Source organism: Athene noctua, chromosome 20 (assembly GCF_965140245.1).
Source record: "Athene noctua chromosome 20, bAthNoc1.hap1.1, whole genome shotgun sequence".
In the NCBI taxonomy this organism is placed as follows: Eukaryota; Metazoa; Chordata; class Aves; order Strigiformes; family Strigidae; genus Athene; species Athene noctua.
Window position 1 is genome coordinate 3,892,573 of NC_134056.1, and position 26,775 is coordinate 3,919,347.

Genomic DNA, 26,775 nt, shown 5'->3' on the forward strand with positions numbered 1-26,775 from the left:
GGTGAGAAAAGTGAACACTAGTATTTCCACGCCTGCCAACAGGTCCCCGAACACCACCTTGAACTTTATTACGATCCATCCCATACATCCTTTTAACCCTCCTGGACACTCCAAGGAGACAAATATCTACACAAATAAATTCTGGAAACTGTCTTAATGAAGTCAGGGTCAGAAGACAGATCTATTTTGACCTAAAAAGGAATGTCATCAGCTGGTAAACTTGGCAACTTCACATGGATGCTCAAGGGTATTGCAAAAGGGGCATCACCACGCTACCCTGCAAAGAAAGGGCAGTTCTGCCTGACCAGGCACAAAGCCAGCTGTGAGGCTGGGATGTATAGGGGATATATAGTCCCAGACTACTCACACTGGGAAGGCAAACCAAGGCAAGGATGGTTCCCATCATACCTCTCTTCTTACACATCTCCAGTAGCTCCTGCCACTGTCTACTGCTGTAAATGCAGCTCTGGGCCAAACAGGGCTTTGGGCATCCTTCTGGGGAGCATGATGCCAAGCTCAAAATAATGAGCTCTGTGCTAAGAGGCCGGGTGTGTTAATTTGTGCTTGGCACCGTGTTGAGAAAGTCATGCAACCTCACGCTGGCAGAACACAGGCAGCACTTGCCAGCATCTGCCTGCAAATGACCGTGCTGAACGTCCCCTGAGTGTGCTCCTCATGTCCCCTGCCCAGGTCTGTGGATGGTCCCAAAGGGAACGGGTAACGGTGAGAAGTTCAAGTGTGAGGGAGAAAAAGCAGAACCCTGTTAGTCCTAGAGCAGGCGGGCAGCAGGAGCCTGCCTTCCCGGGGCTTTCACCTGTGCCCGTGCAGCTCCTGCAGGTTGGTTATGTGGAGAGCTCAAGGATTTCTCTCCAAACTTGTGCCCTGTTCCAGGTCTCCTGTGTTCTGGGGGGGAATTGGGACAAAAATACAGAGAGAGAGACACCCTTTTCCTGAAAGTCTCAACTCTTTGGAAATATGAGAAGACCCAGGGGCGTTTAAAAATTGTGGGTGACACCATCTCCTAATGCCCAGAGCAGAAGGCAGTGAGCAACACCCAGTACGTAGAAAAGTCCCTTTTTCTCTGTAAAGAGGTGAAGCCACTTGCGTTTTCACATACTAATGGTACGTGAAAATAGTACCAGCTCCTCCCTTCCACAAATCCTTTATCTATTAGCAAGGAAAGTCGAATACACCTGAGCAGACTGGAGGACATACAGGTCTGGCCAAGACTGGCTGAGGTGTACCCAGCTCCTTTCTTCTGGCAGGTCCTAGAGCATCGCTCTGTCTCTGCTCACAGCAAATTTCCTTCTCCTTTCCAGTTCTGCTCATTATTCTGTTTTCCCTTCTTCCCTGGCATCCACTCCTTTGAGGGCAGTTGACGCTCATTAAAGCACTTTACTGGATAAATGATTTGGAGTCTCCTGTCTCTGTATCAAACCCCCCCATCTATTCCACTTTAAGTATCTACATAGTAAAGTACTTAAACCTTCTAATACATGATTCCCTGAGCAAACTTTCTCTGCATTCAATTTCAGTGGAACAGCTTCTTTCTTGCTTCATAATACCAGCAGATCACAGCTGAAGGAAGGGATTTTGTCTCAAATAAAAATACAGGGCATTAAAATTCCTCCCCACGCCTTCTACATTTTCTCACCCAGTTAGTAGGTATTTTTTTTTTTTTTGGTAGTTATATTTTAGGACATTTCCAACCGCTCATTCATGTTTGGTTTTCATAATTGGGATTCCAAAGTATTTGTTCTACAACTGCAGCCAAGGGAACATATTTCATTCTTAAGAGGATCCACCAATTTAAAAAATTTGCATGAAAAAAGAAAGGAAATAGGTGTGTGTTTATCTTCCCTCTCTCAAACATGGAGCCCATGACTTCACAGGAGTTGCTGGACCGTTTAAACAACCTCCTCCAAGCAAGGTGGGTTCCTTCTGCCAAGGGCCTCTCAGTGAATGCTTACTAAAAAAGAAGATGCAGATTCCAAAAGCACATAAATATGTGGCGCTACCTTTGGTCCTGTCTGGCCTGGCATTCCCCGGGCACCGTCACTGCCAGCTCGTCCCTGCAACAGAGAAAAGCAAAGTCACATACAAAGGGTAAGGCAGGACCGCAGGGACATCTGCTCTTTGGTCTGCGGCCGAGTGAAGTTTTATTTAAGTCGGAGCTCGCTGGCTGGGGAGCAGCTTCCCTTGGTGAGGGAAAAAAATGCTGGTCTGTTTTTGAAGCAGCACCCCGGGCTCAGCCTGGTGCTAATGAGGGGTGTGAGACAAATGGCAACGAAGCCGCTTCACTAGATGGGATGCTGGGCCATGGTCATTGATTTTAATTTGAAATAATTATCTTCCAGCACATTTTAAGATATGCTAATGATGATGTCTGCATATTGAAATGAGATACTTTCTTTTTTTTTTAAGCAAGCCAGAAGTGGGTCACACAAAAGACTTGTTTCTTCCTCTGGCAAGGCAAATCACGACAAACCAGAGGATGGAGTAAAATAAAAATCAGCATCAGGGATGTCGACAGAGCTAGTGAGCACAATTTATACCGGCTTCAGCAACCCTCGGGGGACTGGATCCTCCTGGTGCACTACAGACTTGGGGACTGTCCAAACCAGCCCAGAGTGTTTATGCAGCTACAGCCTCAATGCCACAGGGCAAAAAATAAAAAATTAAGACCAAGAAACTTGCAGTTCTCCCCACACCGCCCAGCTTTTAATTCTCATTCTCATTTGTGTCTGCCCAGATGGACGGAGAAGTCCTGGACAAGCCACCGGCTGGCTGCTGGCCCGCTCTTGTGCAACACGCTCGGTGCTCAGGAATTGTTTGGCAGCAGAAACAGTTTCTAGCAGAAATTATAGTTAATGCAGCCGTCACCGCAGCTCCCAGGACACTTACCCTGCGGCCTGGTTTTCCTGCTGGACCAGGAGGACCCTGGATGCCTCGTGGACCCTGCAAGACATCAAGGAGAGAGGAAGAAATGCCATCACCCAAAGGCACAACAGACGGACCCAACGCCTGCTGGCACCACAGACCGGGTGCTGCTGGGGCTGTCAGGGTCACCAGGGCTACAAAAAAGGGACATGAACCCCTCGAGCAGAGCCCGTGGTTCAAAACAGACTGGAAAGGCTCAGGACTGAGCATCTCTGGACAGGGACTGCATGAGTTCACCCACGAGGAAGCTTTTGCCCTGCAAGCAGCTCCATGTGGTGGAGACAAATCACTGCCCTCACCATTAGGAAATAGGAACTTTCCCTTAATGCAGGATTTATGGCTTGGAAGAACAATTTCCTGAGCATTAATGAACTCCCCACACTCCAACCTATCTCATATTTACAAGGATTCCTCTGCGGATGTCTTTGCAGGAAAGGACTACCACCTGCAGAATTTTACATCATTGGCTTAAAATTATGTCTTGAGTCTGCATTTGGATACATGAAGGGACACTTATATGCAAAGCAGATGTTCCCACACCTTCCGACTTTCAGCTGGCATTGGGTTACTGAATTGTTCCTTCGCAACAGCCTCTAAAGCAGAACTGGCTGCTCCGTGCCCTCCTTTCCCCCAGATCCCCCCGTTGCCCAATCTGCCCGTACTCACCTGAGGTCCCATGTCTCCAGCTTCTCCCTTTAGTCCTCCACTGCCTGGGGGACCCTTTGGACAGAGAACATGATTTATTACCTTTTTCCCCAACAGAACCAGAGGGAAGCTTCATATCACATTAAAAAAGAGCCATTCCTGCAGGTAACCCAGAGCAGGCTGAGTCTGCTCCGTCCTCACTTACCATGGGGCCGGGCCGCCCCGTCAGACCCATTGGACCCGCTGGTCCCCTCAGCGCCAGCTGCAACACAAAGAGAAACGTGGCTCAGTTGGTGTCTCTGCTCCATGGCTGCAACAGGACAAAGCCACCATCGTCCCACCAACCACACGTTCTCTCCACGCCCCAAGAACTACAAATCCTTGGAGCAACGTTTGTGCCCTCTGTGAATTTACCCAAAAGCGTCCGACTTGCTGCCCCCACCAAGTCCTTTCTGCATCCACAGATGGGCAAAGCCCCCGGATGGTGCATGGGGGCTGCTGAGAGGACACAGGGCCCTTCACCCTGCCCGTCTACAGGCATCCTCACCCCTTACACCCACCCTGCACCGTGCACATAAAGTACAAAACCCCTGTATAGATGCGTATAGACAGACCCAGGGCAGATGGAGGGGCGAGGAGCTACCTGTATTTTCAACCAGATGAGAAGCTGCTTCTGCAGATCCAATCCCCTTTTCCATCATCACATATAGCCACAATAAAATGGATGCTTTTAGCAACAAATTCTTGAAGGTAAACATCAAAACTTTGCCTGGACAGGCTATAGGGGTTTGTTCAAATATATTTATGATCATAGTTCAGTTTAGGAGGATTTTTCCTTGATCATCCTAGGAGTTTTGGAGGATTTTTTTTCCCCTTTTTTGGTTACTATTTAATACCCTGCAAACGAAACAACAATTCTATTTGCAACAGGGGGCTTTTAGCTCAATAATTAAGGAGTCATGTAACCATGCGTCAAGTCAGTAATTTCCATGGTGGGTAATGGGGCTGGTCCACACTTTAAAACATCCCTTGGACAATTTGTTCTCTCGTGACAATTCAACACTTTAAGAGAGTTGTAATTATCTGTGTACTCCAGTAATTAAAATCTACCCGTGATTGCACTTGGAATGGCATAAATATTGCACAAATGCTAGATTATGTGGCATCTTTTTACAACACCCCATTAAAAGGGAAATGCTCTGAAACACTGCTGGCTAGGATAATGTTCGGTGTCTAGTGAAAGCCAAATTTTAAGGGAATAAATCAACCTAATAATGCAATTAACAACAACGGTAACAAGAAAAACAAAGCCTCAGAAAAGGGAAGAAGATACCTCGCCACCCTGCAGTACTCTTTTTCCATTCCTGCCATATCCTGTAACTTCCCCACAAAAAAAAAAAAAAAAAAAAGTAATTTATTACCCTTTCTGCTTTGGTATCAGGGTTTTTGGCTGAAAACAGGTTGAAGTTAACCAAGAAATGGAATTTTTCCTCTATGGAAATATCCAACTTTTCCATCCACAGCCCAAAAGTCACCCAGGATTTGTCTACATTTTAGATTTTTCCCAAAAATTGAAAATTAAAAAAAAAAAACCAGAGAAAAGGGACTTTGAGTGAGGGGAGGAAGGTTCTTTGTTTTTTTCATAACAGTCATAATTCTCAACAGGCAGAAAAAAAAAAAAAAAAAGAACAAGAACAGAGAGTCTGAGAAAGCAGATGCTTCTCATGAAATGTTCATCTGGTCAAAACTTCTATTTCCCAGCAAAATAAAATGCTGATGGAAAAACTGTAGGCAGCCTTGAAATTAAGACTGACAAGGTAACAACAGAAACACAATCCACCAACATTATTCTCAGAGCAAGGTTAATGGACAGGAAAATGCAGTGGCTAGTGGCATCAGGGCCCTATACTCTACCTGAATTTGTATAAAATCAAATTCCTTTGTAAGAGAGGAGTTCGATGGAAACCAGAATAGCCCCAGCTAAGCCAAAGCCCTTGTTATAAACCTAAAAGGGGCACGTGCCTCCATCTGGGTGGAGACCCCAATGGACTTTCTTTCATTCAAGGGTGAAATAAATTGCTTTTCAGCCTATTTCAGCAGACTGGCCCAAAAAGTCTGAGCTAAAGCGACTGCCAACAGCTCTGACTAACAGACTGGCTCCATCCGAGCCGCACATCCCAGCTGCAGACAGATGTGGGCTTCGGCCCTGAGGAGCACACCTAGGCTCTGTCCCTGGATGACTGCATTTGGCAGGGAGAGAAGCAACAGCCCCAGAGCTGTGTCCTTCTGCAAACTGCCTCCCTAAATTAATTATCTTGTATTTTCCCCTTTACTGCAAGGATGTGCTTACAGCCAGGATTTGGTCTCTCCTGGGCAAGATCAGGGCAAACACAGCAGGAGGGCACTTGTGGGGTCCCCACGTGTTCCCTTCTGCTGTAATTGTGCCTCTTGCATCTCTGCTTTTAACATGTCAACGATTAAGTTTAACTTCACACAGGCACTCGTGGAAAAAAAAATAAATTTAAAGCTGTACTGGCTAGAAATTAAGTTTTATTTTAAACAGATGATGACGAAGCCTTATACATTAAGGTACTCATCTAGGCAGGGAACAGGAGTTGTATTGGGAATGTGCACAGCTGATCTTGTTTCACCAGCAAGCCTGCATAATGAACACCACCAGGAATTATTTGATCATCAATCAATAAGGTCATAGAAGGGAAAAAAGGTTGCATGGATAGTCATCATGTATTTCCAAATAAATACATTAAAGAAAAATTGCAGTCTGCCTGTTGAGGATCATGGAGCTGGGAATAGTTTACATCTGTGACATACATTTAATTATTACAATTTACTGGGGGGAAAAAAAAATGAAACAAAAGAAAGAAAGAAAAACCCCTACAGCGCATACCACTGCTGTTCATATACTCTCAAAACTGTCAGCATAAACAACAAACACTACCGAAGCCAAGAGGTCTACGTCTACTGGCTCTGGCTGAAGGCCTGGTCCAAGGTCTTCAGGCAATTTAAAACCATGTTCCTAGGGCCCAGCCTAGTGCTGGCCATTAGGGAAAGGCCACGTCATCCAGATGTCATCACCTCAAGCCACACAAGCAGCTCCATCTCAGATGAGAGGCTGTCACCACCACTAGCACTACGGATAGGTGCAACTATGAAGACGTCTCCTGTGACACATTTATTCTGGTCCTCCTCTGCTTCCTTGGGCACCTGCTGGAAGAGACATCCCCACCGCCCTTCACTTACCCTGGCCTGCTGCAGGATGGCTTGGGCTTGGGCCTCCTGGGCTGACACGAGAGGTCCTTTAGAGCCAGCATCTCCTCCTCCACTAAAGCGGAACTGATGGGAACAAGATGGAGAAAGCGGGTCACGGGGTTGCTGTCCCTCCATCCTCACGCTAGCCTGGCTCCTAAACAACTCTGTTCAGCATGACTGACCCAACCCCACCACTGTCCTTCCAGAGCATCCACCGCGCTCTCAGGTCACCCAGCTCACAGGCACAAACCGACCGTTTCCCACGTCTGGACCCACACAGCAAACCCTGCCAGCTCAAAGTAACGCACAATAAGAGGGATTGTGGGCTCTGAACTGTAAGGACCTCACACGCCACCGTTTAAACAAAACGCAAAGTTCTCACAGAGCTGATATTCCCCGTGCGGATGCTGTTGGCCAGGAGACCCCCGGAGATGGGGTTGCATCAGGTTATTTGGCTGTAGCTGCCTGTTTGTCCCAGGACAAAGCCTGTATTTCTCAAGTGTGGCAGCACGCTTCAAAGAACAGAGTTTGGATTATTGTTCAAACCAGGATCCTTCAGCACACAAAGGATTTAAAAAACCCCAAGTATTAATGTTTTCTCTTCCCAAACTTGAAAGGGAAGGAGCTTAATGTTTTCTTCTGCCTCTTCCACCCCCAACAGCTACAAGCCCACTTTCCAGGACACACACCCTTCTCCCGCCCTAACTGCATGTGTGTTTGGAGTTTTGCAAGAAGGACTCTCCAGGCTGCAGGACCTACTTGGACAGCTCTCTCACCTCCATTTCACCTCCGCGTTTCTCTTGGTTGGCGTTAGGTATATGACCACATGAACTTGGCAAGCAGATTCAAAGATGCAATTTATAGGCCTACGGTTGGTTACTGTAGGGGCCAACAAATGTATTGTAGTGGCCAGCTAAGCTCCATGTTGAGCACTTGGCCCGGGTTGTCCTAGGCACCCTGCCAGGAACCTACACAAGTATCACCCTACCATTTGGAGCCTGTACAAGAGTGCTGCGGTTTTTCACTAAAGACTCTTTCCTTTTGGTACCTAACCACTTATTTTCAGCAGCTGGTTTCCTTAGGGCTTTCTCACATCAAAGCAGACACAAAATATAACCATTCCTTCAGCATCCCAGAACCAAGAAGGCTGACTTGGTAGCTTCATGTAGGAGAAAAAAAATAAAACAATGCCGATTAACCAGTGGTCATCAAAAGAGAGTGGTTCATTCAGGTGCTTACAATTTTGGCATGTGCTTTCAAGAGCTGCTAGAGGTTCCTCACTGTAGGAGGGAGGGCTCTGACTGGAAAATGGGCCCCTGGAGGCATCTTCAGTTACTTCTTCATGACTTTCATTCTCCAACACTATGCCCAGTCAGAAACACTTAAGCTCATTCATCGCTTCTGGAAATTTTTATCTACCTGACTTGTGCTTTTGACCAGTGGAAGAAGTTATAGCGGTTTGCAAAATGTAAACTTACAAGGGGAACCATCTGGATCCATATTTTATACCAAGGAAAATGTGTCCTTGGCATAAAAGAGATGGGAGACTTCTGCAAGAACAGGCACTACGCAGCAGCAAAGCAAAGCCCGACTCATTTAAATGCTTTTTTAGCTATGCTTGTACTTACAGGCAACATAAGCATTGTCCCTGGTGGTCCTGGTAAACCATCTGCTCCTGGAAGACCTGGGCGACCAGGTGGTCCCTACAAGAAAAATAAAAATAAACTTCTGTAGTGTCTTTTTAGTCATACATAAGTAGTCATGGCTGTAAAGGCATATGTCATACTATAAAAGGCACTCTATCTTGACAGACAGGCATTGAGCATGTAGGGATCCCAATGTCATGGCAGATTTTGTGGAAGCACATCTGTAAGCACACATGATTTTTCTTAGTAATTCCCTCTTCTTACATCCTGGCCCCCATATTTCCAGGGTCTGCCATATGAAAATTTCAAGTGAGCAATAAAAGTCTCTACAACGTTCCAAGTTAATGGAATCAATGTTTAGCTGCGTCTGTTAAAACCCATATATGTATATGAAACTTCATAACTCAGGTCAGTGAGATAGAAACGTGGAAAGATAAATACATTTCTGTACACGTTAAGTCATCTGGGTCGTTCCATTTTTCTCTCTTCTGTCTTTTTTTTTTTTAGTCTTACTTCCATCTACAATGGAGCGATCCTGTCAGCAGCTGTAAATCAGCAAAACTCTGAGGATCTCAATGGAGCTGTGCTGATTAACATCAGTTGAGTATCTTTAACTTGTACTAAAGAAACGAGTGTGCAGTAAAAGATCTATTGATGAAGCTATAAATAATCAAATATGGCCAATCTTCCTAAGACAGCCCATAGATCATTCGCATTCCCAACTGTGTACTTGGCAAAAAGTTTAAGTTAACCCAAATTTGCACATCCATCCAGCAATTCTACATGAAAATGGGGATGACATCCAACTCCTCAGTGTGCATGTCTAATCGCAGTTTTCACACCAGCTTAAGGAGCCCAAGGCAAGGGTGACTTGATCCCAGTGAGGCCAAGAGCAGCCCTATTGCTCTTTTTACAGCCAGACAGGAGTCCCTGGCTAACGGCTCAAGCTTGGGGGCTTAGACGCTCAGCCCTATTTAGTAAACACCAATAATAAATCTATCTACGGAGAATACAAAACTCTTGGAAGGGCAAGCAGTGAACATCTGTATGAGTTCTCACCCTCTTCAACCTGCCTGAAGCCCTCCAGCCTGTGCAGACACCAAACAAAAGGAAAAAATAAAGTCCTGCCCCAAAATCACAGACACACACGGACAGGCTACAGGGACACAGAAGAGCCAGATCTTGCCTGGGAAAGTTGCACGCTCAACCCACAAGGCAAAGAGAGGTGGATAAAGGTGGGAAAGGGAGGAGGGAAAAAGAAACAGGCAACAAAGTCCCTAAAAATCAGAACATTAAAAAAAAAAAACCCACGACCAAACCAAAACATTTCAAGTGTTATCCTTGCCTCACTGCCTTCCAGCAAGATCTTGGTGTGTCTTTTTGCATCTCTCACATCTCTTCGTTCCCTCTTCTTCCATCCCCTCCACACCACGTTCAACAAACATTTCCCCTCCCTCTTAAAAAGGAACCCAAACCATTCAAGCCAAAGTTTCAAACCCTAAATTAGAGCCCAGCCCCAGGGTGGGGGTGAAGAGCTGCCACTACTCCACCCTGCCCATCGCTCCGGCTGGGTTGTGGCTGGACCTGCACCACAATTACAGGGCAGAGCAGCGCCGCGGCCGCGGAGCCCAGCTCTGCACCACAACCGGCCCGGAATAACAAAGCTGCTCCCAGCGCTGCAGCAGACAGCGCTGCAGCCAGTGATTTATCAGCAAAAAAAAAAAAAAAAAAAAAAATCCAGCAGCTCCCTCAGCGCCAAAGGGAGACTGCATAACACCAGCCCATCCATTTTTCAAGACAAGCTCATGATGTTACATTCATGCTGTTTACTTAGTCTGGCTGACACCGGAGTCCCTGACTCCGCTGATGAGGTGCAGAGGGCAGTCCCATCTGTTGGAGCAGAAGCACAATAAATAATTTAGGCCAGGCTCATTTTATATAATAAACTTTCTTCCCTCTCTCTCTTCTCCTTTAACTCTGGTCCTGCATATGATGGATCAGCAACGAGCTTGTTTATCTCTCTGTGTGTACTCTGACCCACAAATGTCGATGCAATGTTTTTATACATAAACGCCTCTTTTTGTTTCAGGTTGGGTGTGTGAGGTCTTTACCTTGCAGGGTGGAGCAGCGGGGGGCAATGGCATGGAGGAAAAATCAAACCCATAAAGCACTTTGTAAATTTAAATTCATGAATGCCTTTAAGAAATGCAGCATGCCAGACTCTAAGTCGGTATAAATCTGTGTCACTCGCATTATGTAAATAGAGATTTGCTGATATATAGCAGCCAGGGATGGGGACTTCAACTTTCATTTGGTGCAGTGCTCTAAAATGCCATGCTGAGTGCAAACACTAATGCAATATTTCAAGGGAATGTTTAAACTGAAACCTCAGTGTGTTAGTGCTCGGGCTCCTCGAGTAGCAGACAGTGATGAAGCAGTGCCCAGCAGCCACAGTATTGAACCTCAAAATTTGCTTGAAGTGTTGCTCTCTAGGATTATTTTTCTGCCATTTTCAGCCCTGGGCAGAAAATTATGCAGCAGATGATCTTCCTAGGGGTCTTCTAGGTAAGGCAGTCCTTGCCATCTGATGGAAAAAAAGGGCACTCCGCAAACACCAAACCTTTCCGAGCCCCAGTAAGGATTTTAGGGATCTGTTACACTTCTGAGATGCAAAACTGTCCTCAAGGGGACTAAATCCACTGGGATGCAATGACTGCTTGGTCTTGGAAGATAGAGCTATTGCTCTGCGTCCAGCCTTCCCCCAGAGCCATGCTGATGAAGCACCCCAACACCCCAGGTTTCCACACACAGCGGGGTCGGTTTGCCCTAATGCTGCAGCTCATCTTCGTCAAAGGAGTAAATTTTCCCCCTTCCTTCATTCCAGTCTGGTCTCCCAAGTGCCATATTTTCTTCTTCCCACTGCTCGAAGAAACCTGCCTAGAGTCATCCTAAACCATTCCCCCGCCCCAGACGAGTCCTCTGAAACCTCCCACAAACAGGCTGCTCTGCAGCTCTGCCGGTGACGCAAGCTCTTCTTCACGTTGTAAAATAACTGGGATAAATGAACAAACTGACATCATGAATAAAACAGAGCTAAATGAGTGTTGGCCAATATTAACATAGCTGAATATTGTTGGTATATTAATTCAGTGCACCTGCCTGATTGCAAATAAAAAGTCTTTCTATCAGATGCAGGCATAGGAAATGTTCTTAACTGTACACATATAAGTGTCATGTAAATTCATGAGCTATGCGCAGGGTTAATAACAAACAAATTAAAAGAGGAGCAGCTCTAATTGAAAAGGAGTATTTTAATACAGTTGCAGTTCCTGGCTCTGCAAGTTCATCACTTCTCTGCGCACAATATGTTGTATTACATTCTGTTCTGGACACTCAGAAAAAGCAAGATGTGCCGTCTGTGCTCGAATGCAAATCACGCCTTTCATTTCAGGGTGTGGAACAACATCATCGAGGACAGTGTGTCTGCTGCTGCTTGGCTTTGGTTGGCTTCAAGAGGAGCCTGGCCAGCAAATGTCTGCATCTGCCTGGACAAACAGCAGAAATACTGACTCCCTTGTCACCAGAGTCAGCATCCATCCTGCCAGGCAACTGAATTCTTCAGAGAAGAAGCAGCACATCAAGGAGAGGAGAAGAGAAAGCTGGGCAACACGTAGGACCCATGCAGGATGAAGATCCACCAAGAGCCTAACGAAGCCAAACAGCTCTTTTGACTAATCCACTGCAAGATGCAAAGACCTTGCCCAGCTTGCCCATCCTCTGTGAAGTCTGGCACCCAAGGATGCAGAGCCCTCCCTTGGTCCTTCTGCCGGAGCAGGGCAGGAGGAACCAGGACTGCGGGGGCTCAAGGGTTAAGCCAACCTCTGAGCAGTGGCCCTGGCTCCCGGCCACGGGCTGAGCCCGCAGCTGCGTATTGACTTTCTGAGCTTGCAGGCACCGATCGATGGAGCGCAGTCAGGGCCTCTCGTTCTCAATCATGTCACAACCACAAGAAACATTATTACTGTTCCATCAAAAAAACAATAAATACACCGGGAGCGTAAATGAGCTGGGGGTCTTTACAGCAATGCTTCAGGGGGATGCAGGAGCGCCGCGGCCAGCGGGCTCCAGCCAAGTCCCCGTGGACCAACAAGGCAACAAAGAGCCTTAATTAAAAAAAAAAAAACAACATCGCACCAGGGCCCAGGTTAGGGTCATGGCCACAAGAATGCCCCAACACCTGAGTAATCTCCTCAAGTACACCTTAAAATCCCAGCAGACACTTCCCAGTGCAGGCCAGCAATGATTTTATTTCTCTCATGGGTTGTGTTTTGCAACGTTTGTGTCATAGGGCTGGGAAGTGAATAACGAGGGTCTGGTGCCAGCTGGTTGCTTTGTCCTCCAGCAGCCAGGAAAGCTGGGAACCCAACCCCTGCTGCCTGTGCCCCCAGGGGAGTCAGCCAGGCCCCGCGGGGTCCCAAACCCACCCGAGGGATGGTAATTTGGAAAAGCACCAAACTGCAGAGGGGCAGTTTCCCATCCCTTGCTTATTGTTGATGAGCAGGTGGGATGGAGAACCACCTCGATGGGTGGAAGAGGAATGATGGCAAGAGCAGCACTAGGAAAGGACAACAGCTCAAGGGTATAGTGGACAGAACACAGCTGGATTTTAAAAGTCTAGGGGAGATGAGAGGGGTAAAAACCAGCTTAAAGATAACACCTGTGCAAGTTAAGGCTCAGTCTAACCCATGCAAAGAGCAAGGCCAGGAAGAACTTAAGGAAAAATACTCATCCTTTTTAATTGGTGCTTTCATGTTTTGATACATCCCTTCTTGTGTCCTGGTGTATAAACACACTTAGTCACTTCCAGATGTGCCTCAGCTGGTATTGCTGTGCCCACAGCCAGGCTGGGAGTAAGAAAAAATGAAAACCAGAGGGTTTGATGAACACCTGATGGCAACCACAGAGGAAGCCACAGCAAACATCTGGCATCCCTCCAGCATAAAAAATGAGGCTGAGGTGAGATCCTTGGTAGTGCAGAGATCTTGTTCTGATCATCTGCAGTGGAGTGAATTCTCCATCCTATTCTTTCTGAGTCTTAGCTTGCTCAGTTAAGACAGGAAAAGAAAGTAAAAAAAAATATATATATATAAAAAAAAAAGAGATAAGCAAGGCCACAACACAAATCCTTAGCAGCAGTTGTAGGAATTAGCTGTGCTAAGACACAGCAGAACAGCACAACACTCCTTCTCTATCCAGACCTCCGCACTTGAACTTGATCATTGACTTTTCCCACTTTGTCTAGGCAGAATTCAACCAAAATCTGCCAGAAGAGTAGGATGCCCTACAAACGCAGAGAGCCTGGGTCACCCCAGCTTATCCCTCCCAGGCACCCAGGAGGCAAATGGGATGTGGGTCCCCATCTGGAAACCAACTGTTAGATCGGTGGAGGATGCTGCGGCGCATGCGAGCCTGCCGCAGGCAGCGGGCTGCCTTATCTGCCAGAAAAACATGCTCAGAACCTCAGCGATCAGATTAGGGAAGCGTTTGCTGATAAGTGCTCCCTTCCTGGGGAAGGTGCTCTGCGTTTGCTGGGTGACAGCACTGACAGCAGCGGGATGTGGCGTGTGCTGGCCCATCTCCTGTGATCTGTGTCGCTGCTGTTCTCCTCCCTCCCACGCTTCCCAGGAGAAACTCTGGAAAAACAGACCTCAAACAAAGCCAGCCTTCAGAAACCAACCTATAGGCACATTTTTATGGCTTTTTGCTGACAGGAATGTCAGGATGCCTCAGGCTACCATAAGCCACGGGTGGAGGCTGGGGTTAGGGCTGCTGGGAGCCCCGTTCCCCAGATGAAGCAGCAGTACACCAGACGCTATTTTGAAAGTATATTTGACTGCACTCAGCATCACGATGCACCAAGGCAACGAAATGGTGTCAAGCTCCAAAAGCTCCATTTGTTTTGCTCACACAAACCTGCAGAAATCAATTAATTTACTCATGCGAGGTGACTACTGCTGGTACCCGTCCCCCCCGTGCCGCTGCCGTGCCAGGCTGCGCTCCCACACGCCGCTCCGCTGGGCTGCAGCGAGACAGGAGCCGCTCTCCTTCTGCCAGCACAGCCCAGCTTGGTGCTCCATCACCCAAACCAACACTGCTCGAGGGCTCTGCGTGCACTCCTCTAGTTTCAGACCCAAACCCAGCTGCTCTGGCAGCCGAGGCTGAGCCCATCTCAGCTTCTGTGCCGAGCCAGAGCCTGTCTGTGCTATAGTGAGTCACAGAATCATCTCGGTTGGAAAAGCCCTTGAAGCTCCTCCAGTCCAACCATGACCCTCACCTTGACCGTTCCCGACTCCCCCAGATCCCTCAGCGCTGGCTCAGCCCGACTCTTCAACCCCTCCAGGGATCCCGGGGACTCCCCCCTGCCCTGGGCAGCCCATTCCAATGCCCAACAGCCCCTTCTGCACAGAAATCCTTCCTCAGAGCCAGCCTGACCCTGCCCTGGGCAGCTTGAGGCCATTCCCTCGGGGCCTGGCGCTGGGGCCTTGGCTCCAGAGACTCATCCCCCCTCTCTGCACCCTCCTGGCAGGGAGTTGCAGAGGGCCAGGAGGTCTCCCCTCAGCCTCCTCTTCTCCAGACTGAACCCCCCCAGTTCCCCCAGCCGCTCCCCAGCAGACCTGTGCTCCAGACCCTGCCCCAGCTCCGTTGCCCTTCTCTGGACACCCTCGAGTCATTCAATGGCCTTTTTGGGGTGAGGGGCCCAAAACTGAACCCACTCAGCGAGGGGCGGCCTCACCAGTGCCGAGCCCAGGGCTCAGATCCCTTCCCTGTCCCTGCTGGCCACGCCAGTGCTGACACAAGCCAGGATGCCATTGCCCTCCTTGGCCCCCTGGGCACACTCTGGCTCATTCTCACCCCCTCCAGTCCCTCTCTGACCGGCAGCTCTCCAGCCACTCCTCCCCATGCCTGTAGCCCTGCTGGGGGTTGTTGTGGCCCAAGGGCAGCCCCCGGCATTTGCCCTCAGTGAAACTCCCCCAGTTGGGCTCAGCCCATGGCTCCAGCCTGGCCAGATCTCTCTGCAGAGCCTCCCACCCTCGAGCCGATCAACACTCCCACCCAACTGGGCGTCATCTTCCACTAGATGCCAAAATTCCCGCTGGGTGCAGGGCAGGGAGCAGCATGCAGCCTGGTCCCCGGCTGCCCAAGCAGCTGTGAAAGGGTCCCCATGTGCCTGGCTGCCCCTGCCAGGGAGGGGGAATGAGCTCAAACTGGGGGTGAGCAAAGGGGAATGAGGAATGATATTGGTACAAGGGTTGTTTCAGAGACTCAGCTCAGGCAGGGAGGAGAGCGGGTTTTAATTTTCAGCACTGCCAAGCACACGGATGGCTGCTTGGATGGTGCTTGTGCACCACTTACTGACCTGAGGCTCAAGTTCAGCAGCTCCCAGAGCACAGGTCACTCCTGATCCCAGGTGAGAACTCAGCAATAACGAACAGATACACAACTCTGAGCGACACGCTGTGCTAAACTGTGGGATTTGGGGTCACAGCCCACAAAAGTGCTTGGGAATGAGAGGAAGATGGAGGCGTCTGCAGGCAGCAGTTTGTAAAGCTAGGGACAAAACTGATTTAAAGTTAACATCAAAACCAAACACGCAAAACCTAAGTTACTCCATTGCTAAAGCACACACATCAGCCTCGTAGGGCTTGCTGGTACCAACCAACTATCCACCTACAGAGAAGGTGAGGTGCTGCACAAGAGCCACCTTCCCACCAGGAGCAGTCTGGGACACAAGACAAGCGTAAGGAAACCCCAAAACAGGGGTGCTGGCATGACCCCAGGACCATCCTGCACCCAAACAAAACCCAAATCTACTAAGACTCACACCACCAGCTGGAATAAGGACACAGCATCACTGCTGAACTTCATTTCATTGTGCTAACCGCTATTTTGTGTGTTTGCTCAGCCTCTTTTCCCAGTGCCACAACCCAGTTCCCACACCAGAATGAGCAGCCATGAGCCAGAGGGCGCAGACAGAAAGCAGAGAGTTTGTCAGCCTTAGTCTTGGTTTTAACCTGGAGAAAACTGCTTAATGCATTTGACTAGCTTGGCTGTGTTCCACAACTTTTTGCCCCTGGATACAGAGGTCTGCCCTGTACCCTACCATAAGCTCCTTCTGGGGCTGACTCAGAGGAGATTGCTATTATAGGATGAGAAGTTTTTTAGGGCTCCAGCGATAGACCGCAGTCCAACTCTGCACACACAAAATGACCCAAGGCTTCAGTCAAAGAGGAGAAAAAGATAGGTACTCACTCTCTCCCCAGGGTCACCCATTAAGCCCACAGGTCCAGTTGGTCCTGGAGGTCCTGGAAGGCCCTAGCACAGAAAAGACAGGAAAAAAAAAAAAAATAAGCCACTAAAGGAAAACGTGTTATTATTTGTAACATATTTGTACAACGAGCAGGAAAAGAATTAGAGCTTTCTGTTTATTTTTGCACCAGAAAATCGACCCCGAAGCGCTCTGTACACATGCATGGCATATGGAAGCAATAGAGCCAAGGAACAGCTGTGTGCTGGGCCCTCCGCGGGCGCCCAGCACCCCAGGGCCACACTCATCCTCCGGTGCAAGGTGTAGACAAAGTGCCACTTACTGCTGGGCCTTCGGGACCAGGCGGGCCTTCCACCAGCATACCCTAAGCAAGAGGAAGGGAAAAAAAAAAAAAAAAGTGATTAGCAAGGTACATCCTCAAAGTGACTTTGACTACAGGGCTGGAAAGCCCAACGCTTTATCTGTCCTTAAATATTTCAGATCTTGCTGCTAGGTCTAGGCATCCCAGAGCTGAAGGAGATGGATGACATCTTCTGTGTCTCTGCTGCCACAGGCACAAAAGGCGCTGCCCATTGAAAAACCAAATACAATTTGAATCACACAGGGCATGGCAAAACAGCCCTTTCTCCCCCCACAGCAAGCCCACCCTCGCCCCAGCACAGGGTCACCTTCCTAAGCACAACCCTTCTCCCTCAGCTCATGGCCAGGCAAAGGGCAAATGCTGGGGCACATCCAGCCCTGATAGTGCTGGAGTGGGAGAAGAGCTCCTCTTCGGGAAAAAGCTATTTCTAGACCCAAGAAGCTTTAAAAAAAAAGTTAATAATCAAATTGCAAGGGTTTTTTAAAATTACTTTCCCAGCAGACTGCATGCTGTGATTTACTCTGTGTACCTAGGAAATCACTGTGTGGGCAAAATGGTAGAATAATGTTATTCCATTCCTTTTAATCTAAATATTTTGTCATAACTTTAAATCAGGTCTATCATGTACTCAGTAAAATTGAGCTTGCGCTTTTTTTTTTTCCCCCCTCATGGGTATGTAAGAGGCAGGAAAGAAACCTCCCAATAAACCTGGCAAATGCTTCCTAGAAGGCATCAGGATGATGTGTTGGGAAAAGCCCCACTGCAAGCACTGCCCTTTTATCTCTGGACCAGTGACCATGCCCCCAGGTCAAGCCTAAGCAGTCCCAGCTCTTGCCAAGCTCATATATAGCCAAAAGGGACATTTCTCCTACAAGCTGAAATCAGCCTCTAAGAATCTGTAGATAAGCAGTCGGCTCATATGGGAGAAGCCCAGAGGAAGCAAGTGCAAGGACTGGTCTTGGGTCATCTTTAACTGGTCTCCTGGGCACAGGCTCTGGTGCTAAAAGCTTCAGCTGACTCCACAGCAGCCACTACAGCTGACAGGGCTGAGCTGAACAAATCTGAAATGTCTAGAGGAGAATCCAGGCATTCCTGCCCCAGAAGCCACAGTCTCTAAGCCCAGAGGAGCAAAAAACAGGGTAAAAGATGTTGCCATGAACCATCTCTGCTTCCATTAGTGGGACGCATGTTTCTGCACCACTAATGCACGGCCAGCACTATTTTCTGTCTTTCCCAGTGTCCGTACTACTCATTAGCACCTCGTTTAAAATCTGGCTTCCGCTACATTTGGATGAAATTTTCTGCTGCTGTCATCACAGAAGCGCCTGTGCAGTCGTTCTTCACCAGTAAAGAATTTAGGTCATGGACTTCACCCTGCGCCCATTTTGCCAGCAGTTTCCCTCTCTGCCATGGAGACACTGTTCTCTGCTGGGTGGGAAGAAGAGGTGAACCCCACACGACATCCAACCTGCACCACGTATGAGCTATTTGCTGTTGGAAGTTACCAAGAAGAGGTGAGCTATGCTGATGGAGAAGGTGGCCCCCAGGACATCCACTAAGCACCGGCTCCTTTTCAGGCACGCGATGAGGACGGTGCACAGGAAACCTCAGAGGTCCCAGTCAAACTTTCCCCATACGGACACCCCAAGGTGCATCCCTGCTGAGACCAGCGATGGCACGTTTTGGTGTGGCAGGCTCCAAAACAAAAACTAGTAATTGTCTCTGGGCTGGTGCAGAAAGCCACTGCCCACGTAGGTCTCTCCAGGACATTTCTGGGCTGCTGAGTGCCAGCGTTACCACGGTCTGAGCATGCACAGTGCTGAGGCTCTGCTTCCCATGGCCAGCTGCAGAGCTTTGGGATGCTCCTCCACACGGGGGGAAAAGTCTGGGCTAATTAGCCAATTTGCAATGCAAACATCCTTGGCATCTTCCCATATTTATCTGTTGGTTTATGTTGAGCTCTAGCTTTAGGGACATCTGGAGATTCTCCTCAGCAAGAGACTTCCACTGTTTATATGACTGCTCATCAACAGGAGCGATGGAAACGTGGGAGGGTTTTGGGATCAGGACCAGTGGGAAGATGCTACCGAGGGTGAAGCAAGCAAACCACGGATTTGGGACCATCCCAGGGGAAAATGGGGTGTCACTTCCACTCAATCCACACCCGGGTGCTACCCACAAATTTCACAGAACCAGCCCAGAAGCTGGCTAAAACACACAAAGGTGCCATGCAAAGGCTGATCAAATCTCCCCAAAGGCACCAGGGCTCCCCCCCAGAAGGAGAAGGGGCTCTGAGGAGGCGAAGGCAGAGCTGGGATGTGGGGTGCCCCAGCCATCCCCGGCTGCATCCCTCCTCACCCCGCGCCTGTGCTGCCCCACTGCCTCCAGCGAGCGTCAGCACAGAGCCAGGATTGAAGGACAGGCGGTTTGAACGAAAAGGAGAGAAAATCCAACAGAATCCGACTTCTGCGTTTGGTTTTTATTCCCTCTCTGCCGCAGCTCCCAGGAAAAAAAAAAAAAAAAAAAGAAACAAAAAAAGAAGAGAGCTAAAGAGCACAGCAAATCTGAATTTCTCTCTGCTGAAGAGGAACCGCATGGAGAGGGAAAAGGCAGCATTTGGTCTTGTTTACTTTCTGGCAAAAGCTATACATGCTCCAGTGTTTTGAAATAGAGAAGGCGGCCAAATTCTTTCTGGGTGATTAAATTAAACTATTTTGTTTGCTTTGTAGCATTTCAGATTGGTTCTGGATAGGCGGGGGGGGTTCTGCCATCGTCTTCACGGGGTTCAACTGCCCCCCAACCTTCCCACACCTCTGATAAACAAAATCACTCCCTCTTCCTTTTGTTTGCAGAGTGAGAGCAAGACCCAGAAAGGAAGAAGAGGTCAGAAATGCTTTTTAATACCCTTGTTCAGGCTTTTCAAGCCCTGCTGCTGCACTCCAGCTTCCCCCTGCCCCCCCCACCTCCTCCTATCTGTGAAAGTGTCAGGCGAAGGAGGAAAGGGAGGAAAAATTAAAAAAAAAAAAAATGGCCTCGGAGTGATGGGAAGTGCCACTGTGATGCTGGGCCCTGTGCTGGCCCTCTGCCAAGGAAAATTAGGTTAATTGAGTTACTGGTGTGCAGCGAGTGTGCCCTTCGGGGATGAGGCTCCAGGGAGGTGATTGCAAGGACCCAAAGCCCCGTTTCCAGCCTGGGGAGGGGCAGGCACGGGGGTACCTCAGCATCCTGAGCTGTAATGAGGGACAGACACACGGCCATCAACCGACGGCCACTTGCTCTGCCCAGCGGTCACCTCTGAGCAAACACCCGCTTGTCCCCGCCGCGGGGGGAACGGCTCCATCCCCACCTAAGGGGGTGCTCAGTTGGGCACCCACATTTTTTGTAGACTGCAAAGAGCACAGACAGTTTATAACTGTTCTTTAGAAGGAAAAAAAAAAACAAAACAACAATCTCAGACACAAGCCAGGGCAGAATCCTAAAGAAAGAGAGTGCCAAGTTCCACTCCCAGGGCAACACAGAGCTTCTCTGAAAGTGGAAAGCTGGTGGAACCCTGGGGCAGGAGCAAACCCCTCCGCAGCTGTGTGCAGGGAGAACCCTTTTATTTCCACAGAGCTGAACCCATTAGTTGCACAATTAAAGCCGGCCCCAAGCGGCAAGTTCAGGTCAGGATATGACCTGGCCACCGGCTGCGGGCGCTCCGGGGAGCGGGTTTGCTGCGGAGCCGGGGGCACTTCAAAACCTCTGGAGAGGTGGGACATGCCCTCTGCCTAACGATTCAATTCTAAAAGGCCTAGTTTTTATTTTGGTAAATGAGAGATTTCATGGGAAATTTTGCACTTCCTTCCTAATTTAAGTCGCCTCTTAAAGTTAAAAAAAAAATAAATAATTACAGTGTTTTTATATTAAAAGTTTTTAAATGAACCAAGTAATTCTTCCACGGGAAATTTTTCCTCCCAGCTGTACCACTGAGAGCACCAAACCATAACGAACACACCCCCCGTACCTTGGGGAAAAAAATCCAAACCCACCAAAAAAACCAGACGGTCCTTACCGGCTCAATAATGGCAGGCTCCCCTTTCTGTCCTTTCTCACCCCGGGGGCCACCGATCTGTAGCACACAAGGGAAACACAGAGTCAAGTCAAAGTGGCCATCACCTGCATCAGCATCAGGAACTGGAGATCCTGGGACAACTTCTGCAACCAAAGGACTGCTGATGTTCATGTAGAAAAGAAACGGGACGCCCTTCTCCTTGCCTTGGGCTAACCACGTGCATTGCAGGTGGATGATTCCAAGTGAGATGCTCTCACTGGTTTTTACACTGTTAATCTCTGTGCTATAAATTATGGGAAGACAAACATTTTGAACAGGGCTTACCCTCGATGGAAAATTAACTCTCTTACCCCTTCGTAGATGGTGTCCTGGTTAGCAGGCATGCCGGGGCCAATATCAGGAGAGACTGTTCGGTCGTAATAGTTATCATAATAGTTCCCATCATATTCTTTTATTGTTTCCTCGGTGAAATCTTTATCCAGATCCTCTCCTCCTTGAGCAGCCTGGAAGCAAAAGAGCAGCAACATGTCAGGCTGCAAACACTGGTAATTTAAGGGGAAGACTGCGTTTTTTGCAAAGTGAGGATGCTTTATAAAATAGCTGCAAATAAAAAGCACAAGAAAGGTTAAATTCTGGAGTTTTAAAGTCTCCAGAATCTTCTCCAATGGAGGCAAGAAGGACGGGAGGATCTTTATGGCAAAACAGACACCTTGGGATTTCTCTGTCAACCCCTGAAATAACACTGCGAGTGTAAAAGTTTGAGCAGGGAAAACAAAACACAGCACAAAGCAACAGCTCCCGTCAGGAGGATCCCACAAACACTAAAGGGCTAAAGAAATTGGAAATAGAAGTTTCAAACTTCAAGCCCTGCTCATCTCTCCCAGCCTCAATATCGGAGACACTGGATTATTAAGCGTAAAAGGTCACGCATCCATGTAAAATGCACATCAAAAACACAGTGTGGCTTTATGAGTGTCTGATTACAGGAAGAAATGTGGAAAAATGAAAGTTCACTTCTACAAAAACCTCCTGTTTGTTTAGTCTGGGATCCAAGTTGCCATTGTGCTTGTCCAAAGAGCAGAAGCAGGAATTTTTATAGATCTGAGGCATTAATGCCTGAATCCTTAGAGCAACAGATACTATGGACCACAAGCAAAGCCATCTAGACAAGTATCAGAATTTCCTTGCTCCTCTCCACACCCCTGTGCTTTCTGCAGCCTGGCAGGCAACTCTTGGCATACTGTAGAGTCTCAACAGCCTGCTAAAGAAGAACACATGCTGATAATAGATTTTTTTTTTTTTCTTTTGTTTCTTTCCCATCCAGGTAATGACCAAAACGGTCCATGAATTGACTTACTTCTAGTGCTTCCCAGAGAAATAATTTCCTGGCCACTATGAATTCAAAATTAATTACTTAAATGCCACCACCACTCGCAGACCTTGTTTCTGTGCCAACACTGCTCAGAACCCATAAGCATGAGCATCTCCATCTGAATGCAAGAGCTTTTAAAGTAAGAATAAGCCCTAGTGCTAAGGTGATCATCACTCTGTCACCCCATCCTCTTCTACCTCTGCAAAAAAAGAAACTATAGTTTGGCAATTACTGAATTAGAAAACTTGGAGAAGTTAGCATTATTTTTCCTTTGCATTATTCAAATGAATCTAGAGCCATCACACACATCATTTATCCTTTTTGAAATCTTTTATCTGTGTTTGCTCTTTGAAACCTTAAAACCTGTTCATCTTGGTATTAAGTTTTTGGAAACATAGAAAGCTTTCTTCGAAATGAAAGTCAAAAATGTCTGGTTTGATATTTTGATTAAGGTCCCTAAGTCAATTTGCATGGAAAGATATTTTGAATAACTGGGCAGAGGAGGAGGAAAGTTCTCCATGCTGAGATTTGCAGGTGCTCTGGAGAAAAAACAAAAAGCCTAAATCTAACAATGTTGTTAGGCAACCTGAATCAGAAAACAGTCCACAAGGACAAGAAGAGGTCCAAAAAAAAAAAAAAAATCAGTGTGCAAAAAACTGTGATAACAGCTTCATTTAAATCACCTTTTAGTCTTCCCTTTAGAGAAAGCGATGCAGATATGAAGCCCGGACAAGATATGCATCCGGACAAGTAAAGCAAACTGCCTGATGAATAGCAGGCAATGAACAAAATATATCTGTCCCCAGCTCCTCTTGTTCATGGGAGTATTGCTACCTACTAAATCTCAGAATTGCTTCACTGGCATTTATCACAGAGTTATTAGCCATAATGAAACCCAAGCCCAGGAGAGTTCAGTGACTACACCTGCCTCCAAAACCTCTCGCACAGGCTCCACAAAGTTTCACTTGTGTAAAACTAAATGCCCCTTTTAAATCCCACTAACCAGACAGGTTAACCTCAACAGCGCAGTGTTGCATCCCGATTTTGTAACAGAGTCCGTGAAGGGATGCTAAAAATGCCCATTCCGCACCAGACCAACATTATTCTGTTTGACCCCACGAGCAGTGCCCAGGGCTGGGCAGCTCAGGGGATGCCCAGGGTCCCAGCCCAGCTCTACCCCACCACACCTTGCATCCCTCTGCAACAGCAACGGGGCTCCAGCTCCAGCCAGAAACCTGGGACTGCTTCAAACGATGCCACGCTTACTCATGACCACGAGCACTATTTTGCTTCCTAAACTAGCCAAAAAAACTTAGGTTTTTTGGTTTTGGTTGGGTTTGATTTTTTTTTTTTTTTTTTTTAAGAGCAAATAAACATCTCCAACCACTTTAGCAGGCTGTATCTCCCGCTGAAACCGTTTCTAATAACAGGTATTAAGGAGGCAATTACACGCACGACATCCCGATCCTCACTTCCACATTACTCACAAAGCAGCACGGTCTGCTGCTGAATTAAAGGATTCTGTGTCCCCAGGAGTTCGTGGCTGCAGGCAGGGCCCTCAGCTCCCCCTCCAAGGTGTAAACCCCAAATCCTTATCCTCTTGGGTATTTGTCCCTCAGGCTGGCACCTTCTGGGAGTCTCCCCTATGTCACACTGCGTTAGCCTTCGTCTCAGTGCACGGGAATCTCCTTCAGTCAGGTAAGTTGTGTCCTTTTCTCTGCTCATCAGCTGAAAGATTCACTGGAGCTACTTCCCAGCCCTGGGCAGCGCTACAGCCCTCCCCATCTACACACAGGCTCTTGGAGCTGCCGGGGCTGGACAGTCTGTACTCTCTCCCCACGAGATGCTTTGCTGAGAACAAGCTGAGCTTTCACATAGGAAAACTTCACCGTGTGTCTCCCTACCTGAACTTTCCTCTTCTTCTATTTCCTTTCTTAACAACTAAAGCGTCCTCGACCCTTTTCCTTTTCCATTTTTTTTTTTTTTGTTTTTTAAGGTCACGCTACCCAATCTTTAATTCATCCCTATTAGAAAGTTCAAGCTTAGCCAAAGATTTCTGGCTCTTTGTCAGGAAACAGAAAAGTTTCCCATCCATGGGTTCCCTCATGTTTGCATTTGCTTCCTCGATACGCTGGAGCCTTTTCTGTTTCTCTCTGTGTATCATTTAGGGCTGCTCAACCTCCTCCTCCACCACATTTTTTTATCCTCAGCTGGCTGGACTCGATCCCCGCCACGCCACCAACCCTCGGGGTGGCTGGCTCCCCTCCTGCCTCGCTCCAGCTGCTCAGTTCTTTGCTTGGACACTTTCCCTGACACCTTTTCATTCAAGCTTCCAGATCCAACTCCAAATACATTAGCCAATTTTTGCTGTCTCTCTTGCCACCCTCCGGCACCTCCCAGAAAGTCTCAAGTTTTGACAGTCCCATAACTAAGTAATTCTTCTCCATTTGAGGAAGAACCACAAAACCTTGTCAAGTCCCATCCTACCTTCCAGGAAACATTCAACTCCCCTTGCTGATGCTCCTGGATAATGAAGAATTTCCTCATTTAGTGTAGTTACCTCCCTGAAGAGAGAGCTACACAGCACGCAGCTGCACAACTATTTATTTCTAAGGATGAGACCAACATTCATCTATCTGAGGACCAATATAAAAGGCAAGTACTGGGCAAGTCTTAAGAACAGAAGAGTCTTAAGTGCAACAGATTTCAGTTGAAGCATATTAAAGTGTGGGTAACTAAAAATGTAATCACTCCAACAGAAACATCAGCTGTGGGATCTGAACTGATCTCATCTTTGAGCAAGATCTGTGCACAAAATGGAGGGACTCTCCCTATGTGAATGCAGTAGTTTACAATCAAGGGTTTGTCCCAGTGTTGAAATCTTTTGGGGTTTTTTTAAATTACAATCTGAAAAATGTAAAGATGCTATTCAGTGGGAATGACAAAATGAAAAATATTTATGTTCTCCATCAAATCAACATTTTAAGCATTCATATTAATAGCTTCGAAATAAAATGCTTTTACTTAGATTTTAGCACCATCCCTCATTTTTCTTTTTGTCAGACAAGCACTTCACACAGGGAAATGCAGATATCAATATGAACAGATTTTTCCAGGGGAATAATCTATAACCAAGTTCTAAATATCTGCATTCCACACCCTGAAATATCTGGAGTTAAAATATTTTAACAAGAAACTTATTCTTCCAACAGCTGCCCAAACTGCTTAGAGTTTTACTATGTGGATGATCACATCTCTTTTGGTCTCAAGCCTGTGAAATACCAGAATTAATAAAAAAACAAAGTGAAAGGGAAAAAATAGTCATTAAAATTACATCGGTCTCATTGTAGGTGATGACAGTACTGGTGGGAAGTTCAGCTTCCACGGCGTTTTCAGTGAGTCCGCCCTGGGGGTCCACTTCTTCAGGGTAGTTGACATCTTCGTAAGGGAGAGGCGTGAAGTACTCTTCGTTAATGGTTTCATAATTATACTCATCCACGAGAGGGTCATCCACCGTAGCGTCCTCTTTCGTCTGCTTGCTGGGGTCTCCTCCATCAGGTGACAGCGTGGGGGCAGGATAATCCTATTGCAGAAGCAAAATGACAGAATCAGAGAAACAAAAAGAAGATTGTGCGTCACCCTCCACCTCCCCTTCTATAAACGTGCCACTTATCAACCGCATCTTTGCCAGGACCCTGCGTCGGTACCTGCTTGTTTTCAGGTCTCTCTCCAGCAGCCACTTCGGGAGTGCCAGGTTTGGTGGTGGGTGCTTCTGGCTTTACAGCTTCATCAACGTCTTCGTAGTAGGGATACTCGTAGTAGTAGGTGTCACCTTCTCCCTCCCCGTCAGTGTACTGCAAAGAGATGAGAAGTAGAAAATAAGCTGGCAGCACCCAAGCATGTTCCTGCCAGCTATTTTAGACATGAAATAATGTCAATGGGGCCACGGCGTGATGCAGTGGAATCTTCTCTTCTTGTTCACCAGATTCTATGAAACCTTCCCCAAGAGCCTGGCTTTGGGCTGCTCTGGCAACGTCTGTGATTTAAGGAGGTTCCCAATCATCTCTCGGTCCTGTGGCACGTTCTCCCATATCAGAGAGGATGGACCTACCCTGCAGCAATTCAGTCACCCACAATAACACAATTAAAAAAACCCAACCTAAA

General features: G+C 47.6%; 1 protein-coding gene across 3 annotated transcripts in view; it reads right to left on the reverse strand.

Moving 5' to 3' along the window:
• The window catches only part of COL5A1 (collagen type V alpha 1 chain), a 158,941-nt gene that overhangs the window by 58,830 nt on the left and 73,336 nt on the right, over positions 1-26,775 (reverse strand). For all 3 annotated transcript variants that reach the window (XM_074923446.1, XM_074923445.1, XM_074923444.1), the window contains exons 6-17: positions 26,319-26,465; positions 25,946-26,194; positions 21,590-21,742; positions 21,240-21,296; positions 17,150-17,191; positions 16,812-16,874; positions 8,484-8,558; positions 6,847-6,939; positions 3,791-3,847; positions 3,607-3,660; positions 2,905-2,958; positions 2,019-2,072 (exon numbers count right to left, since the gene is read on the reverse strand). In XM_074923446.1, coding sequence (XP_074779547.1) covers positions 2,019-2,072; positions 2,905-2,958; positions 3,607-3,660; positions 3,791-3,847; positions 6,847-6,939; positions 8,484-8,558; positions 16,812-16,874; positions 17,150-17,191; positions 21,240-21,296; positions 21,590-21,742; positions 25,946-26,194; positions 26,319-26,465 — 1,098 coding nt within the window. The remainder of the gene's footprint in view (positions 1-2,018; positions 2,073-2,904; positions 2,959-3,606; positions 3,661-3,790; positions 3,848-6,846; positions 6,940-8,483; positions 8,559-16,811; positions 16,875-17,149; positions 17,192-21,239; positions 21,297-21,589; positions 21,743-25,945; positions 26,195-26,318; positions 26,466-26,775) is intronic.